General features: G+C 46.3%; 1 protein-coding gene across 2 annotated transcripts in view; it reads right to left on the reverse strand.

Moving 5' to 3' along the window:
• Positions 1 to 18,956, reverse strand: part of GALNT14 (polypeptide N-acetylgalactosaminyltransferase 14) — a 227,687-nt gene extending 208,731 nt beyond the window's left edge. Inside the window, exon 1 of one of the 2 annotated variants that reach the window (XM_021924716.1) lies at positions 18,216 to 18,956. In XM_021924716.1, coding sequence (XP_021780408.1) covers positions 18,216 to 18,344 — 129 coding nt within the window. In that variant the 5' untranslated portion in view covers positions 18,345 to 18,956. The remainder of the gene's footprint in view (positions 1 to 18,215) is intronic. The other variant, XM_021924718.2, reaches the window with a different exon arrangement.
• Between the last annotated feature and the right edge of the window lie 654 nt (positions 18,957 to 19,610).

The raw sequence follows: 19,610 nt of genomic DNA on the forward strand, positions 1-19,610 counted from the left end.
AGGTATCGTGGCAGAGACAAAGAAGGTGACTAAAGGGTTACCATTGAAGAAGTCAACAGAACTAGATAATTTCACAGCTGAGTTCTATATGATCATTAAAGAATAAATCAGTGAAAGTTATTTAAACTATTCTCATCTGCTAAAAAATTCCCTAATTCATTTTATCAAAGCAATATACACTTAAATCTAAAACCAAAATACCAAAAAAAAACTATAAACAAATCCAACTCATGAAAATAGATGTTAAAATTCCAAATGAATTGCACAACCCAGTAGTATAAATAAAAATAAACTGTAACCAAATATGGTTTATTCCAGGAATTCAAGGATGATTCAAAACAAGAAAATCAAAATAAATCACTGCTTCAATAAAAGAGAAATATGATTCAATCAAAAGATAAAAATAAAAAAAAACTAATAAAAACTCAAAGTAAATCAAAAGGCAAGTTAAAATGTGATACAGAATATCTAATAAAGGTGAGCAGTAAATAATGAACACTAAAGCCATTTGCATCAAAATCAAGAGAGTCCTATACTGCCATGACATTTAATTTTGAAAGTTCTCATGAATGCAATAAAATAAGACAATAAAATAGTCAAGATAATCTCAAAAAGGAGATTACAAAGCAATCTTAAAATACACATAATATAAAAATTACAGACCACTTTTGATTCAGAATTCCCACTTCTCAAAAGTTATACTTTAGAAGCAAAAGCTCTAACATGTAAGAATACGTGTACATAGATTATTTCAGCTCTGTCTGTAGCAACAAGAGACGAGAGATAAGGTGTATACCCATCAAATGGAAATAAGTTATATCCACACTGCAGAATATTATGCAGTCATTAAAAATAATGAGCTAGCTGACCAGTAGGATTTCTAGAACATACACTTAAGTGGAGAAGATGCAACGTATATATAATGTGATCCATCTCTCACTCTCCTTTTTAATAACAACCAAAACAGATCTGTAAATGTTTATACATGTTTACAAACTAGTTACACAATGCAGAGAGAAAGCTACTGAAGTTCACATATCCAGATTCTTATGTTGCTTATCTCAAAGGGGGTGAAGGAGAGGGTGGTGAGTAAAAGGAGAAGATAGATAAATAAATTGCAGTGAGAAATATCACATAGACAATAGCCCATTTATGTAAATCATCCATTTTTATTTTCTCTCGACAACTTTTTTCAATGTATATATCTTGTTTTAAACAAATTAGTATCCTACCATGAACACAAGATTTTTTTTTTTTTTTAGACAGAGTCTCACTCTGTTGCCCAGGCTGGAGTGCAGTGCTATGATCTTGGCTCACTGCAACCTCTGCCTCCTGGGTTCAAGTGATTCTCCTGCCTCAGCCTCCCAAGTAGCTGGGACCACAGATGTGTGCCACCATGCCCGGCTAATTTTCGTATTTTTAGTAGAGACAGGGTTTTACTCCTGACCTCAGGTGATCCACCTGCCTCAGCTTCCAAAGTGTTGGGATTACAGGCATGAGCCACCACGCCCGGCCATGGACACAATTTTGAATCCTCTTTTTTTTTATACTTGGTACATGATGAGTATATTTCCATGTCCACTGTGTTAGGACCCTTCCTGCTTCAGCTTCCTAAGAGAGCAATTTGGAAAGAGGTGCAGTGGATCAGCACACATCTCAAATAACCTCTGCGGATCTGCCAGCCTCTTTGTTTGGTATACACAAGAAACAATTCTTCCAGGACCTGGTCACACCAGCAGGGATGTCTTCACGGTTCGCTTTCTCCAACCAATGTGCATGGACTCAGACCTTCTGAACTTGGGATGCCCAGCATGCCCGTCCAAGGGCATTCTAAGTGACTTTGGCCATGGCCCTGCCAAGGCTTCATCTGTAAGGAATCTAGACAGGCAAGATGACTTCCCCACAGGTAATTTCTCTAACAGCAGCTACACAAATTAAAATTGAAAACAGGTGGTCAAGAAAAGCCAGACTCAAGCCTGGTGAGAAATACAGAACATACACAGCTACTCTCATTAGGCCAGAAGGGTAAGAGAAAGGGAATGCCAAGTTCAAATTTCACTGAATTGCCTCTTTAAGAGCAATGAACATACTATAGACAATTAAAATCCTTAAACCCAAAACATTTACTGAAAAAGTCCCCAGTGAGTGGAGTATAATATTCCCAACTGGGGAAATCCTACACCCTCTGGTCTTAGAACAAAAATAAGCAAATGGCTTTATTTTTGAACTTTTCCTCAATCTGGCCCACTCCTGGTTTCCATTCATCTCTAGTCACTCATGCTGAGTCCTGCCACCTTAGGAAGACACCTCCCTGTCCACTGCCGCCCAATAATCTCTCTTTCTCTAAGCTCCCACAGAACCTGTCTCCTGTTCTACAGGAAGATATCCCAGATTCAGTACTGTCCTAGATGGTGTTAGTTGTGTCCCCTCAACTGCATCATAACATGGTGTAGAGGTGCTAGGATAATAGGATATTTGTTTGCACTTGTTCTCACTTCCATCTACCTCCCACTCCCGCCTCGGCCCTGCCCCAACCCCTGACCTCAGCAGATAACCAAGATCCAAATGCTCCCTGGCTTCCAGGAAGATCGTATTCCTAAGCCCAAAGCAGAGATACCAGGAAATAGGCCATCTTCTATCATTTACAAAAGCCAGTGTTATTTGAAAGAATGAATAGCCCAGGGGGTGGGAAAAAAAAAAAGGGCAGTGCCTTTGAGGACTAGAGAGAGAGAGAATTCCTCCAGCTTGGAAGGAGAATGGAACACGGCCAGTCCTGAGAGTCGTAGGTATCCCAGAAGGTAGCAGAGCCCAATTAAAATGGCTGTGTGATGCTCCTAGGAAGGCCGGCTGCTGGACACAGGGGGCTCCGGGTACCACAGGGAAGCCACTAGCCCGGGATCAGCAGAACGTGAAGAGCACAGTCAATGACGAAACAGTCATGATGGTAATAGCTGGAAGACTACAACCTCTTCCCACATTACCTGGAGTGGAGGAAGCTTCCGGAATCGCTGTGAAGCCGTGAGTAGAAGAGGAATCCCCATCCCCACATGGGGGAATGGGAGCTTGGAATCGCATGTAACTCCAAGAAAATAAGGACAAGTGGCACCAAATGCAGAGCTGGTCTTGTGGAGTACGATTCACACAGGCTTTTCACGAGCAAGCACATCATCTAATGCAGGCTTCTCAAACTTTAATTGCACACACATCACCTGGGGATCTTACTAAATGCAGACTTGGAATCAGTAGGTCTGAAATGGAGTGAGATTCTGCATTTCTAATGAATTATAAGGGACACTAACCCTTCTGGCCCATGAGCCACACTGAGAAACAAAAGGTCAGGGGTGTGCAAACATTTTCTACAAATTTTTGTTTTCTATAAAAAATACGCAAAATATTTTCTATTTCCATTGTAAAGATCTAAGTTTTGTGGGCCACACAGTCTCCATCACAACTATTCAACTTGGCCACTGTGGCATAAAAGCAACCATAGACAATTCGTGAAGGAATGAGTGTTACTGTGCTCCAATAAAACTTTATTGATGAACCATGGAGTCTGAATTTCACGTATTAATAATTTTCATGTGTCATGAAATATTATTTTTCTTTGGAGTTTTTCTCTGACCATTTAAAAATATAAAAACCATTCTTAGCTCAGAGGCCATACAAAAACAGTGGAGAAAGTGGGGGTTGCATTTGACCCATGGGCTACCTGGTCTATGGTGCCCAAAACAGCATAGAACCCACGACAGGCATCCTATACTGACTAAATAAAAGTGGGTTGCTCAGTTAGCCTATCTCCTACCCTGACGCTGGCTTTCCCTTCCTGTTATGCTTCCACTAGTGTTATGCTCCTAAAACAACAGATGCTTTGGGGACGAGTGGATTCCGGCAAATGCTTCTTTCAAAAAAATCACTAAAATGACTTTAAAAGACCTCCCTAAATCCTTCTTCTTCTAATAAGCAGCCCTGTGGAATAACAGGTTCCTATTTTAGTGAAACAGCTTTAAGGATGAGATTAAACTGTGGCTGAACACAGTTTTCTGAGCTAAAGCAATTGTCTCAAACTTTTATCCCCATGTACCCCGGTAAAGATTCTCTTCTTCCCCTTGGCCTCACATTCCACTTTGACTCAAAAGAGAGAAAAGACAGCTATCCATCTTGCAGTTCCTTCCATTAAACAGCCTCCCCAGAGACACAGTTGTATCTTTCCGGTAATACAGCGATACATCTAAGAGGAACACAGTGTTCGGGAATCAGAAGTGGTGAGGGAGGGGCCAGCAGAGAGCCGCTGCTAAACACTCCACACTCCACACTCCCTCAGGATTCACCCCTGCTTCCTACACAGGGCTTCCCACACAGCAACGCCCTATATGGGTTTGCAGGATGTTCAGATGAACTTGATCCAGTGGCCTAGGACAGGTGATTTTGCCCACTCTGTCTCCCCACGCTTGATAGGCACTCAAAGGAGGAAACCTTCATGGAGTTCACCCATCTTTCTCGCTTGCCAACTGCCCCAGTGGTACTCCCACCAGAGCTCTAGCATCCTATGTCCTGTCTTAGTTCCACCACTTATTCATGATGGGAGGAACTGCAAAATGGATAGCTGTGTTTTCTCTTTTGAGTCAAAGTGGAAAGTGAGGCTGAGGGGAAGAAGAGAATCTTTGCAGGGATATATGGGGATAAACGTTTGACAATTGCATTTATATTTACCAGGCGTTGTTCTGTAAGGTTGGATTTCCTCCCCAAATCATGTCACCCTTGTTGTGTTGGGCAATATATTGGACCTTTAGGAAGCTCAAGTCCCTCACTGGTAAAAATAAAGGTAATCAATACACCATCTAGAGATAATATTGAAAAAAGAAAATGTTAACAATTAGCGTGGTTCAGGCACTGTTTTTTTGTTTTTGTTTGTTTGTTTGTTTTTGAGACAGAGTCTCCCTCTATTGCCCAGGATGGAGTGCAGTGGCACAATCTCGGCTCACTGCAACCTCCCAGGCACTGTTTAATGAGAAAGGCGAGTATGACTGTACTGGTAGCAGTAGCTGAATCTTAGCCTGCCCACCTTGTGGGGTGCTTGTGAGGAATAAATAACTGATGCAGATAAAGCCCCCAGCATTTCTCCTAAAAGGCACTCACACTCACCTCTCCCCTAGAAGCCTCTTCTTTCTACATGGACTCCTGGCGAATAACGGAGGTCACAAACCAGGTCTTCTGCTAGCACTGAATGCAGGACACTTGACGGTCACTTGTGCCACTTATTGAGAGCACAGCCAGAGCCTCCTGCTGCATGCAACTTCTCTCTCCAGACATCCTGTTGTGTGCCCAGGAGCTCTGGCAGATCATCCTACCCACAGAACTGAGGGCCTGCTTGGGCAGAAAAGCAGCTGGCACCTCACACTGCTGGGGACACACAGTCAACCTACTTATAGGAAGAGGCCCTCTTTGGTAGTGAGGAGTGGGGGATACAGGCACCTGAGGCTCCCAAGGACTCATCCCAGCCACCTTGAAAAACAAGGACCAAACCTCAAAGTGCCACAAGAAGGAAGAGCAACATGGTCATTTCTTTGGCAATTAACTGCAGCAGTGATTTCACAGAGATCTTACCCCTCACAAAGACTCTGTGCCCGTAGGAAAGACCTGGATCCAGCCTTGAAAGAGCCCTTATTTCTTCCCTGAGAAAACAGACTACACTTCACCGAGGACCTTACACGTGACGCTCGATGCATGTCAGTTTTCTCCACCCCATTCTCCAGGAGAGTGGAAGGAAAAAAGAACACTTTAATTGTGGCTCAATGTTTATTGACCCACAAATACGCTCAGTATGACTGGGGAAAATGGGAAGCCTTGGCACAGAAAGAAAAGAAATGCACATTATAAAAAGGAGTAAGCGTAAAACATAGAAAATATCATAAGTGCAGCTTATTTATGGTTAATAGCAGGTATTTGTTTTTGCAGCTAATAATCTAATTAGCAGTCAATCCAATACATCCTTTATTATCAGCTGATCCATAATTGCTGATCCATAATTACTGCTCCATGCTGAGTATTTTCCCGGCACATGATAGCTTTCAACTCCTCAGCATAAACAACCAAATAATTGGTGGCGTTATGCTAAACACAGGACGAGTCCTCTCTGAGGGGTGATGCTACAGTTTTTAGCTATCCACAATGGCCTTTGTATTTTCAGCATCTGTTGGTTAATTCCTCACTGTCCTCTCTTTAATCCGTCTTGAGGTATTCCTTAAGCACCTTCACACTCTCAAAAATGTGATACTTTGGAGACTTCCTTTTTTAAAGTTTAACCCTAGGACCAGACACATTCCCAGTCATCTGTGGCAGGACAGCATTCATAAGAGGATGTCAGATAGCAGTGAAAGCACAACATATTTCTCTGAAAATACTGTAAAGTTTTCTCTTTAAACATTGTTTTAAAATGACTCATCCCGAAAGAGATAGCTTCTGATGTAAGACTATTTCATTCAACAATTTCTGATCTAAACTGTTCACTCTGGCAAGCACAGTGAACCCAGCTCTAAAGGCAAGTTGCAAAGGAAAAAATATATTCAAGTTCTGCCTTTTACAGACTCAACGTGGCTGTGAGGGGAGGGAAGGAAGCTTGGGGTGAGCATATGGAAGTGGAAAGAGGCTGGGTGCTCTGGAGGCAGACAGACCTGGTATGGAATCTAGATCCCTGGTTTGCTTATAAACAGCATGATCTTGGATATGTCACAAAACTTCCCTAAGCCTTGGTGTTCGTCACATGACAAACCAAGCTAAGAATGCCGGCCATGCAGGGTTGTTAAAAAGAATAGATGACTAACTCAGAAAGCACCCAACACTACAGGCTCAGTTTGTCAGTTCTCTGCCTGTTCTTCTGGATGCAGAAACAAGAAGCTAGTTTTCTACAAGCCAGTAGCTCACATCACATAATTCTATTCTCTGCAATCACACCTTCACCTCTTACCTATAACTCTAGGTAGATTTCATCCCAGATGTACCATGCAGCTACTATACCAGCCAAAGTCCTACTCACAGTTCCCATTGTCCTGAATGCCTTCCCACTTTAGGACCCATCATCTTCCTGTGATCCAGCACATACTTTGGTTAGCTAGTGCCTGCGCCATAGCAGTTGTTAAATGTCTCTCTGTCTATAAAAGGGAATAAGATGTGGGTAACTTTCAAACCAAGACCTTTTCCAAAGACTTATTTGGGAAACAGAAGCCAATGGCTATAGAAAGAATGGAAACTGCTAGGCTCCGACCCTAAATGAGGTGCTAAAACCTGGAGTCAGGAACCACACACTCAGTTCAGATCTTTCTTTTTGAACTTTTTACTGAAGTAGAATGCACAAAGAGAAAATAACATGTACTCAAGGAATTTCACAAGGTGAATGCACCTGTGTAACCAGTCCCGCAATCAAGAAACTGAACAGTGCCAGTGCCCCAAAATGTCCTGTCCCCATCCAGTCAGTACCCCCAACCAAGGTAACCATGAACTGACTTACAATGCCAGAGATGAGTTTCGCCTGTTCTTGTACTTTATATATATGGAATCACACAGGCTGTGGGTCAAATCTGGCCTGCCACCTGTCCTAGTACATCCTACAAACTAAGAATGGATTTTATATTTATAAATCTTTCAAAATAATACCAAAAGAAGAATACTTCATGAGATGTGAAAAATATATGAAATTCAAATATCTGCTTCCATAAATAAAGTTTTATTGGAACACAGTGACACTAATTCATTTACATATTGTATTTCAAACTACAACTGCAGAGTTGAATAGTCACATCAGAGACCATATAACCTAAAAAACAAAACAAAACAAAAATACTTACTGGCCCTTGACAGAAAAACTTCACCTACTCTAATTCAAGTGCATGACATTCCCTAAAATACACAGCATTTCTGTTGGGTTTATATGTAGGAGTTGAATTGCAGGGTCATAGATGTACACATATGTTTAGCTTTAGTAGACACTGCCAAGAAGTTTACCAAAATATACACTCAATTTTAGGAGAAAAGCTAAAATCTGGAGCAGAAATCATAATTTCAGTTTTAAGACAGGCAGGGAGAATTATAGAGAGTTGATCTGAGCAAATGATTAGAAAACCATCAGGGCTTCCAAGTGGAGAGGGAAAATATCAGGGTCATCTAGGTTTACATTTCTTTTCATTCTTATTCCACACAGTTTTTAAAAATGCAGTGTCCTTTAACGTTGCCATGCTTGGGGAAAAAGGACAAGAGTAAAAAAGTCATGTTTCTGCTTGGGATCTTAGAGCAGAGCACCAACTTTATTGTTTAGGCCATGCACAAAAACACCACCATGGGCCCAGGAGCTTACTGGAACGGCAGACAAAATATCCAGGAAGACATCGGCAGCCTCCTGATCTTATGCTTTCCTAAGTTTAAACATATACGTGGGCAGCAACGACATAACTCAAACCCAACCTCCAAATCCTCCACAAAGAGTCTGGTCCCTGTACTGGGTGGAACCAGCAGGCCACCAACCAGACAGAACTGAGGAGTCGTCCATCAATTTTCAAGGCTAACCAGCAAGACATGGCAGGGTGCCCCCCACATTAGAGGCGTGGGCAGGACACCCCGGCATTAGAGATGCAGGCAGGATACCCTATATTAAGGTGACATTGGGTATCTTCTAAAGTCACTTCCTGGAGTCATTTCCCCAGGCACTTGTCTTACATTTCATATAGGATGTGTTAGGTTCTTTCAAATTACATTTTTCCTCTTGGAAGGGAATTGCTTCCGATGGTTTAAGGACCACATTCATTAAGAAAGGGACTCAAACAGTTTGCGTCTTAACTCCACAACCCTGCTGATTTCTAACTTGGAGCAGCCTAGGAAAGAACAGCACAGCCTCCTGTCCTGCCAGCAAACCCTGAGGGCCCAGGAGGGAGGTGGTAGCAGGGCAGCGTGGGCTCCTGGGTAAGGCCAGAGTCAGTACCTGATAGTGGGACTTGTGGGGAGGGGGAAGAGTGGAGAGCCTCTCTCCACTTCTCGCACCACCGAGTCTGCTGTTACAGTCCCAGCTCTTCCCACTCCAGAAAGCAGTGATCCTGTGGACTGGCCCTGACTGGCCCAAGCATGGGTTAAACTTGGCCTTTCCTAGAAGAAAACCCAAAGTCCTCCAGACCCTCTGTTGGCCTTCCAGAGACAAGCTCTCTATCTCCCTTAATCCCTTTTCCAGTTCCCTTCTGTAAGTTAAAAAATAAAACTGAAAAAAAGAAAAAAAAAAAAAAGCAATGCTGGTATTTTCACAGAGGGAGGGCATCTTTTCTCAGCAAGTGCACTAGTTTTTTGTCCATATGAAAACAAACATATAACATACACGTATATATTTCATTTTCCCTGGCAAAGAAATCTCACCTGAAGTTGAGCATGGCTCTAACAGAAATAGCATATGCATGACAGTCAAAAGAGCAAGTTGAAGCCCACTTCCTGGCTAGGCTAGCTTGCCCAAGTCCCCACCCTGCTATACCCTCAGATTCATCACACTTCAGAAAACGAGAATAATAGTAACACTCACCTCACAAGGTCACAGTAAGGATCAAATGAGGCATTTGTGAATATAAATGCTTTGTAAGCTGTAAAACATCACACCAAGTGGTGGGGAAAGAACCTACCTCTTATCTTCTTTTCCTGATTCACCCTTTAATTAGTCGAGTCTTTCAGCTAGTTCCTCTTCTGATAAAGACCACCTGCCCACCATAAGGACATTAGTCAATTCAGCACCCAGCTGGCAGCCATCAATTGGCCATCTATTAATAGCCAATTATCTGGGTGCCTTAATTAATCCACAGACCACGTGGCCTGATCTCCCTGAGATCCTGGGAAACAATGAGCCTGAAATACAGGCACCAGTTAATTTTTCAATGGCCATCAAGGAATCTGGCATCTATTATGCCTGCATGTTGCAGCTGCGAGAGATGGGCACATAAATATTGATTGGACCAGTCTCTATGGCTGGGAGGTGGGGGGTGGGAGGGACATGAATGATTACTGTTCTCTGAGGAATAAGAGATGCTACATAAATCTTCAGCCCAGACAACTAAGGAAGAAAATCCTTATTTCCAAACCATAGTGCAAACAGAGAAAAGAGACAGCTAACCTCTTTGGAGAGAGCTTGTCAAGAGAGTGGTCCTACTAGTTCTATAGATGTTTCAGGCTCTCTCCTGGCCTAGCATGCATGCAGATCGGGTTGCAATCACAGGATCATTAGGAAGAAGGCAGCCAGGGTGGTTGTTCTCTTCATCTGGGCATTCAAATCCCAGGGCAGGGACATGGTGAGTGTGCCCTGCTCTCCTGCATTTCCTTGAAAGATCTCTGTAGTGCTTACAGTTAAGAAGACAAGTGACATGAGGCGAATTTAATTATTTTTTAAGAGCCTCATCTTGTCTCCAGGAAATGGTATGCAGAAGAGGCTCTGTACTTGAAACCAGCATTGTCCGGGATGCAGGGGATCACATGGCTCTGTATTCCCAGCGATAAGGGCTCCTGCTGATAGAAGGGCCAGAGTGGCAACCTCCTTCCTTCAGGAAATAACTAGCTTTGTGTCCAGAACAGTGCTCTCAGAGGAGGCTGCTCCTGACCTTGGGGCCTGCAGGGAAGTGTTGGGCTCCTACAGAACAGAGGGCAGAGGGCAGAGGGCCGGCCACCACTGGAGCCCCTGTCCCAGGACCCTGGGGCTGTATAGCCAGGCTGGCTTTTCAGGGGACAGAGGAAGAATGTGAAGGGGAGGATGGAGCATGGACAGAACAGCAGGAGGAAAGAGGATGCGCTGGGTGGCACACACTTCCCACACCACAGAGATGTCCCTTTTTCTGTCCCTCTGTCAGCCTCTAGTGCTCATTAGGCCCTGGGATGACAGCAGCCACTGCCAAATGCAAAGACTGTCACCCCAGAAGGTCACATCAGGCCATTTATTCTGAAATACCAAAATACCAGAGCCAGCACATTGCAGGAGCTCCTGCAGAATTCCCCAGAGTACCTCTGTGTGTGTGTGCCTGTGGGTGTATATGTGTGTGTTCATGTTCTTCAGTATCCCAAAGGGGTTCTTTCTTAATCAGCTCAACATCTGAGGACTGAGACTGATTTATTTTTTGGTTAATCTAGCATTTCTGGTAAAATAATTAAAAGATAAGTAATAGGCACAGAGTATCCGCGGTATAATTATTTATAGCCGTAAGCTCTCACTTCAGAGTTATTCACAACTAACCTGAAAAGACTCAGACTGCTGGCAAGGAAGTGGGGGTCAGACAGTTCTAGAGTGGGCTGCTCCCATCTCACAGTCAAGGAGACTGAGCCAGGAAGAGAGGAATCTCAGTCATCCCTGGCGCTGCCACTGGCCGCACCAGCTGCCATGTCTATCAGAAAACTCAGAGAGTAAAACACACTTGATCTTGACAAGATGGGAGCTACCAAGAGAAGGTGGGACTCTATCTCCTGCCGCTTGCGTGCAGCATGAGTCTCTGAGGACCCTGCGAGGAAAAAGGCTCACACCCAGCCCAGGATAAACGCAGGCAAGTGGCAGGGGTCTGCAGCCAGTGGTAGAGGGCACGGGCACGTCCAGACTCCCTTCCCCAAACAGATGGCGAGTCTACGATTCTGGGTCTCTGGGGTAGAATGTTCAAAAGCCATGGCAGGGTTCACAGACTCCCCCAGGAGAGGAGCTGGGGATCTGGCCCTGCTTTCCAATTCAGATTATTTTCCAAAAAATGCATTGGGGACTTTGGGATGCTATAGAAGAGTGACAATACTGCAAACATTAGAAATGAAACAAGGGCTCAAGCAATGAAGGTCTTCAAAAATTGGTTCCTGGGTCTCAAGGCCACTTTAGAAAGTTGGGATGGGGAGGCATGGTGAAGGATGTAGGCGCAGGAGGCAAAATCAGAGGGCATGAAAACCGGGCTGTGCAGGAATACTGGGCTTCAGGCATCAGCCCACGGCAGCCTTATTCTGTCCCTGTTTAGTTTATAAATGACCTTTGATGAGTGGAAATTAGCGCTTTTAAATGATACATCCAGATGGGCAGCCCTGAAAAAGGTTAGTCTCTGGACAGATTGGGGAGGCTTGTGACAGGGCCGTTAATGGATCTTCCCTTCCTGCTTCACCCCTCTGTCTTCTCTGATTTGAGTAGATATCATTCTGTACCTCTGGGGAAGTTTGAGACAGGAATTCCTGGTATTTCTTTCCAAAAACATCAGGTCACTTTGGGAAACAAAGGTTAGGGAGACATAGAGCTCCCCAGTCTGACTAAAAGAGATTACCCTAGAACAGACATCTGTGGGTCCCTGGGATAGGGCCTCCTGCAGGGACCTGGGGGAGAGAGTGGGCTAGGAGAGTGAAAGGGAGCTGGGACATGGCACAGCCACCACTGACTCAGTGCTGACAACCAGAGGCCTGGACTCTGCACAAGCCCCCGGGCCTTGGGACAACCCAGAATAAGGCCAAAAATGACCCAGGGTGAATTTCACACCAGACCCATGGGATAGAGGCTCAGTGTTTTTGTTTTTGTTTTAGAAAAAGCTTCTTGACATCTAGAAAGTGACCACATACAATTTCTTGACAACCTGGGATTCCAACCTGCTATCTCCATGTTTCTCAGTCACTCACAAGAGCCTCTGCAGGAGCCAGCTGTGTAACACCACCCAGACGCCTGCTCCAGCGAACTGCCTTAGAATGGAAGAAAGCACAGCGCCTTGTACAGGCACCTGCACAGCAGCTGAAAGGATGAGCATGCATCTAATCACAGGCTACTTCTGGTCATGCCAGAGTCACACCAAAACTGCCTTTGCAAAAATTATAACAATGAGAAAATTAGGACAGCGAAAGAGAGCTGACCTAACCGACTCCATCTTGCTTCTAACTTCCAAGCTGTCTTTGTTCAATCCTGGTTGTAGGCTGCACTAACTTTGGGAAGAACACTGAAACAAAAATGAAAACAGCCCTTTGCCAAAATAAACCCCCATCCTGCCTGGGGGCCAGACTGCCTTTGCAGGACTAACAAATTAGCCACAAGATTAGAAATGATGGTTTAGGAGTCATGCAGCTGGAGGCCACAAAATTCTAAACCTCCCCAGTTGCTCCTAGGGATAACATCACTATTGCGAAACCTAAGATTGGTGCTTGAGATATTTTTCAGATCCTATACTGGGTGGATCAAGCTAGCGCCACCCTGGCCCATCTGGTCTTGTGGCCCCCACCCAGGAACTGACTCAGAAGAAGAGGACGGCTTCGATTCCCTATGATTTCATCTCCAACCCTACCAATCAATACTTCCCACTCTCTGGCCCCAAATTATCCTTAAAAAAAAAAAAAAAAGTCTCTGAATTTTCGGGGAGACTGATTTGAGTAATAATAAAACTCCAGTCTTCCATTCAGCCGCTCTGCATGAATTAAACTCTTTATTGCAATTCCCCTGTCTTGATACATCGGCTCTGTCTAGGAAGTGGGCAACAAGAACCCGTTGGATGGTTACAAAATTCCCTGGACAGAGTCCAATATGCACATACCGAGCATCAGTAGATTAATAAGGTCTCTCTCTAAAATTCATGACTTTTTTTAACGGGAGAAATTATCTACTAAATGAGGAATAAAATAACAGTGTCATATACTTAAGGCATTGGTGGGATGCAAATGTTACAGAAAGACAAGCTGTTTTTTAATGGTGTTTGTTATATTTCTAGTACAGCACCAATACACTTACATGGGCCAGAGGCATTTTATTCAAAGCCTTTACATTTCCAATACCTTCCTCGAAAATTACCCTCAGGCCTACAATTCTTTTGCTTTTACTAAGCCCTAAGCACCTGGACTATATTTAGTTTCTTGGAAATAAGAGACAAATTTGCTGATATTTTTAAAATTTTAGTCAGTTATTGTATGATTCTCCAAATGGCAAATGAATGATGGGGGAGAAGAAATTAAAACATTTTTCAGCTACTTTTAAGTGGCATACTATTTACCATTCAAATACAGTCTGAATTAAAACACTGAATTTGTTACATGATTTTTCAGTTAGAAATTAGAGCTTTGCTGGATAATTGGGGGGGGGAGGCAGTAAAAGAATGAAATTAACATTAAAAAGTCAAATTTAAAGAACTCTTTACTTGAGCTATTAATAGAAAGAACGAGCCCTTCTTGAAACTAAGAAAAAAATCTAATAAATTTCCTTAAACCAGGAGTGTAGCATGCCTTCTTCACTTCCCCTGCACTGGGGCCCAGCAACTAGAGATTTCATTTCATCCTGCCCACTTTGGAGATCCTGTCATTAGGTGAATGGAGACATTTCCTAAGACCATGAGAAAAAGAGAACAATGGCCTGATGGCCCAGAACCAGAACCTGCTTCTCTGAAGGCAATCTGCTCCACAGAATCTAAGGGTCGGGTGGTCCCCAGGCCAGGAGCCCTTAATACAGCTCTCTCCCATCTCTACACCTTTCCAGACTTCTCTGAGTATATTCAAGGGAAGGGAGCCCACTCCTCTTGCTTTGGAAGAAAAGCTGACTCCCTCACCCACGCTGGGAAGATGCCTAGAGGCCTGAGCAGGAAGAAAACCTCTCCAAGGCTTCAGCATGTCCAAGGCAAAGACCTGTCCCCATGATTACACGCTAGGAAAACCTAGAGCACGGAACTCACTCAAAAACCATTTTTTTCCCCTATGATGGATAGAAGTCCCATCCGAATTCCTACTGTTGAAGAAACAATCTCTGCACTGGCAAATGCCTCCTAAACCTACGCCTCTGCAACCCCCCATCACAGGGACTCTCCTCATCAGGGTGTGCTCCCTCCAGTGAGGGGAGCTTCCTGTGCCCCACATGGTGCCTTCCAAGGGCAGGGGTGATGTCCCTCTGCAGTAACTCCTGCCTTAGAACCTTCCTTACACAACCCTGTTGGAGCTCTCTAAGGGTGAGGATCTAGGGATGAGCCATGGGAGCTCTGGGAAGTGGGTGGGGGAGTTCCTGCTGTCAATTCAGGCAGTCTCTGGGTTTACCGGCATGGAAAAAGCAAGCAGTGGGCAGTTTCAGGAGGGATCCCATTCCATTCTTGTCCTGATGCTGCCACTTGGACAGCCTGGTTAGCTTGGGCCAAATTTTTCACCTCCTTAATGTCATCTGCATAAAAGTACTCTCTTGTCTCCCTTGTGTAGTTGTTGTGAGTATTAAATGAATTAATATATGTAAATGGAGTCCGTGACTTTGTAAAGAGAAATGCTCAGGGCTGTTATTTAATATGCGCACATAGGCTCACATGGGTTAGGTTCATGAGCACACTCAAGAAGAAAATCATTTGACTATATTTACATGGAGCCAACCAACCACAGTCAACAGACTTGGTATTCTTCATCTAGCTTCCAAATGCCAACCATCAATAGGCTGCTTCAGAATCACATGCAGCCCTGGTAAAAACAGTAATTCTAGAACCTTCTCCCAAACTCAGACAGTCATAATCTCTGTAGTAAGCCCAAAAATATGCATGTTAATGGAGCTCTCCAGGTGATTCTGACATGCAGTCGGATTTTGGTACCACTGTGCTCCTTTGGACATGTCATACACATTTCCTGTCTACATCAGTCACAGGAAATAAAACTGTTCTGGCGTTACCTAAGGAGTCTCTGTCTTTCTTCCTGTCTTCTCAGGTACATACACACTATAAGATACAGAGTGACGTTCATCCACCAGACACAAAATACATCCACAAATACGCACAATACGTATATGTAGACACACAAAGCCACACATACAGGGGGAAAACAGGAAAGAGAAAAACACTAACAACAACAACAAAAAGAAGACACCTGATAGTAAAAGGCGTCAAGATTTTCTAAGTCTATAAAAATTTATGGTTATAGAAGGATACAGAAAATAAGGAAAAGAAGGAATAAGATGTTAAGAAAAAGGGCAACTGGTTCAAAACTAGAGAACCTCCTCTTTTGTGACTGCACAGTATGATGTCCTGAATCCTGCTACTAAACCACTCTCCACCTCAAATTACCACTCATGTGTTTGTAATTCTGCCTCGTCCAGGAACTTAAGTGGCCCCCTACCTCCACGTCAAAGGACAGGGACACAGCATGCTCAGCATAGCAGCCCCCAAACCCAGCACAGAGCCTGGCATACAGCTGCCTGTGATAAATGTGTGCTGAGCACACGCCAGGATAAGAAGAGGCAGGAGAGGAGGAGGGACAAAGAGTGCACAAAGAAGGAAACAGATCTGTCATCCCAGATCCCTGGTGTAAACTAAGAATAAGCAAGCTTAAGGTAATGAGGGTCAAAGCAAAACAGAGAAAGTTCATGTCTCTGCAGGCATCATTAACTACATCACAGGGAGCAGAACCACCTAGGGAAAAAGAAGAAAAGCTCTCCAGATCTATGGTCAGGGGCTGCGTGAGAAAAGTGATCTGGTGCTATAAAGGCAGTTTGAAGTCATCGATCTGGCCTCGCCACCTCACTGCCTGACCCTCTCCAGGGGTCCTCACACCCACAAGATCCTACCCCACCCAGCCCCTACACACCTCTCTAGACTTTATCCCTCCAACCTCCACACACTTGGTGCTCAAATTATGCCACACTCATACAACGTGCTGTGTCATTCCTCTGAGCCTGTTTCGTGCAGTTAACCTCTACCTGGAATGCCCTTTCTATCTACTGACAAACCTGTTTATCCTTCTCAACTCAGCTCTGCTATGTCCTCCTCCTCCAAGGAGCCCTCAGGCTCCCATGACACCCAGTGCACTGAACCATCTTAGCCCTGTGCACACCTCTCATCCTGGTGCAATGAACTCCTCTCCCCCTGGAGAATAAATTCTCTCTCTCTCTACCCATAGCACCTAACACACTGCCTGAGCACACAATAGGTGCTAAATAAATTCTTGTTGAAATCGACTGAGCATTGGCAAGATTCCAGAACATAAGTGCTAAAAGACTTTGTTAAAAAGGGGAAACCGAGAGGCAACTTGATATACTGGAAACCCTGAGCGTGGAGGTCAGCGTTCAAACCAGTAGAACGACTTAAGGTAAGTGACTTAAAGACCCTGAACCTGTTTTCCTGATCTATGAAACAAGCATATTACCACCCAACTCCTACAACTACTTACGAGGAAGGCACCTACTATGCACCTGGCACACAGTAGGTGCTCTGTACTGTACTTAACTAGTGAGACTCCACCTCCCGCCCACATCTTCCTGTTTTTCAGTCTCCCATTTCCGACCGTAAGCTCCTCCAAGGCTTTTGCCCAGACCCCTAGATGACTGTACTGGACCCAGTTTATAAAGATTGCCTGGCTGGCCAGGAAATCCCCCTTCGGTGTCCCCAGGCCAAATCTGTGAAGAGAAAACTGAAGGCTCCCATGTCACGAAAAACTATGATCAAATAAATTACTATGCCTTTCCGCCTATTGATCTGCCTTTTGTCAACTGATTTCCAGTGAATCTTCAGAGAGCCGTGGGGAAGTTTTTCTTCTGCCCCTACAGGGCTCTGAATCCGAAGGTAAGAGTGAACCTATAGGGGGAACCTTCTGGCTCCCTCACAGGAACTGACTGGGCAGGAGTTGGAAAACCCATTTGGATTGCCATTTCCTCAACTCCCCGCCAATACTAAGGCGTCTGTTTTTACAGGCTCTTTCGTGGTGCTCTGGGCACATTCAACTTCCACTGCCGCTGAGACGGTCGAAACAGTTAGAGAACAGGGGTGGCAGCCGCCCGGGAGGCTGCAAGGCGCTCGCCCGCAACGCAGAGGCGCGCGCGGCGCACCCGGCCTCCGGCCTCCCCAGGTTGGGCCTGGCAGCTGCGGGAAGGAGGTCAGCGCAGCCGCCACACTTCGCCCGGGCGCTAGCACCGGCCGGCCGTGCCGCCTGACCCAACCGCCGGCGACTCTCTGGCAGCGCCCAGAGACCGCCAGCCCCTGGGCCGCCAGTCGGCAGCGCCTTCTCCGCCCCGGGACCCTCGCGCGCAGCTCAAGTTGGGAGCTCCGCTCCGCAGGCGAGCGCGCGCCCACCACCCACACCCCACTGCCACTTACGCACACCGCGGGTCCGGAGATGCCCCCGAGCGTTTTAAAATCCAGAGACATCACATGGTAGTCACATCCGGCGGCTGTTACCTGCTCTCAGCACCCAGACCCTCGCCCTGGTTTCCCGGGAGCCCGGAAACCCTGCACGCGGGCTCCGCGCCAGAGAGCCGCCAAGCCGCCTACCTTGGGGGTCTGCACTTCAGGTCCCGTCGGCACCTCCAACTTCCTCTTGGTTACCCAGAAGAACAGCAGCACCGTGATCCAGAGCACCCCGAAGACTGGCAGAACCAGGCGACGAGTCAGGCGCCGCATGGTCCCCTTTGCCGCTTCCTCTCCGCGGCGCTACGTCCCTGGGGCACCCCCCGGCGGTCAGGGTTGGCGGGGCAGGAGTCCTGGGGAGCGCCTCGCTCTGGGGAGCGCCAGACCTAGGATCCGGGTGGAGGGGCGGCGGGATCCTGCAAGGCGCCCTTCCCACTTTGAAGAGAAGCTAGCCTGGGTGGGGGACGCGGGGCGACCCGAAACGTGGCAAGGAAGGACCGAGGGCAGCCAAGCTGGACACCCGCTCCAGCGCGAGAAGCGCGGTGGCTGCCGAGATGTTCCCCACGCCGCCACCGCGGCTGCTGCCGCCGCCGCCGCCGATAGGGAAACTGACTCCAGCAGCGAGAGGGAGGAATCCGAGGCTGTGCCAAGCACCCCGGGAGGAGCACGAGGGCGGAGGGAGTGAGCCGGGAGGGCGGGCCCGACAGACAGGCCGACTCGGAGCGAGCCCAGGTGGGAGTGAGCCGGGCTCTGAGAGGGGGCGCTACTGCCGCCCCGCGACCGAAGCGCTCGGTGCTGTTGCGGGACCGCCCGCGCCGAGCCCTGGGTGCAGCTCCCAGACCATCGTGGGTTGGGGCAAGGCGTGGGGGGAGTGGTGCACTTGGGATGCCCGCCACCCCCAGCTGCCAGCTGGGACCCAAGAGCCGGCTCGCGCCAGGCGGCGCTGTGCCTGAGAGGACTTTCCCGCTCATCGTGGGGGCTGCACGTGGCGCTCAAGCCGAGGTCCCACCCTCAAGGTACTTATCCTACCACAGCCAGCGCTGGGATCCCAGGGTGCCGTCAGTGCTGCTGCCCCAACCCCGCGGTTCATCTGCCTGGCCACTGAGGGCCAAGGCCGCGTTCAGCCAACCCTGCAGGGTGTTTCTATGCCTGCCTGCAGGTGCCTGGTAACTTTTACTGCTTAATGGAAGGAAAGCTGAGCTGGTCTAAATTTAACTTTAAAGATATCCTTTAAAAAATTAAGGCGCAATTATCTCCCATGAAGGTTTTCTCTCCCTATAAGCATCAGGGCTTTGTGCTTTCAAAAAAAGAGATCCAAAGTTGGAGCAACCACTTGGGATTCTTGGAAAGTGACCCTGGGCAGGGGGATACTGGGTGCACAGGGTGATCTTTCAAAAGCCCCTTTTCCCAAGGTCCTTTGGGAAGTGCATCCCCCTCCCACTTGCAGATTAAAACCGCTTGGATCTAGAAGCAAAGCAAATTCTGACTCCAGTTCCCATGTAGGCTCAAGTAGGCTGGAATCATGGCCAGATCATTGAC

This window comes from Papio anubis, chromosome 14 (assembly GCF_008728515.1).
Source record: "Papio anubis isolate 15944 chromosome 14, Panubis1.0, whole genome shotgun sequence".
Lineage (NCBI taxonomy): Eukaryota > Metazoa > Chordata > Mammalia > Primates > Cercopithecidae > Papio > Papio anubis.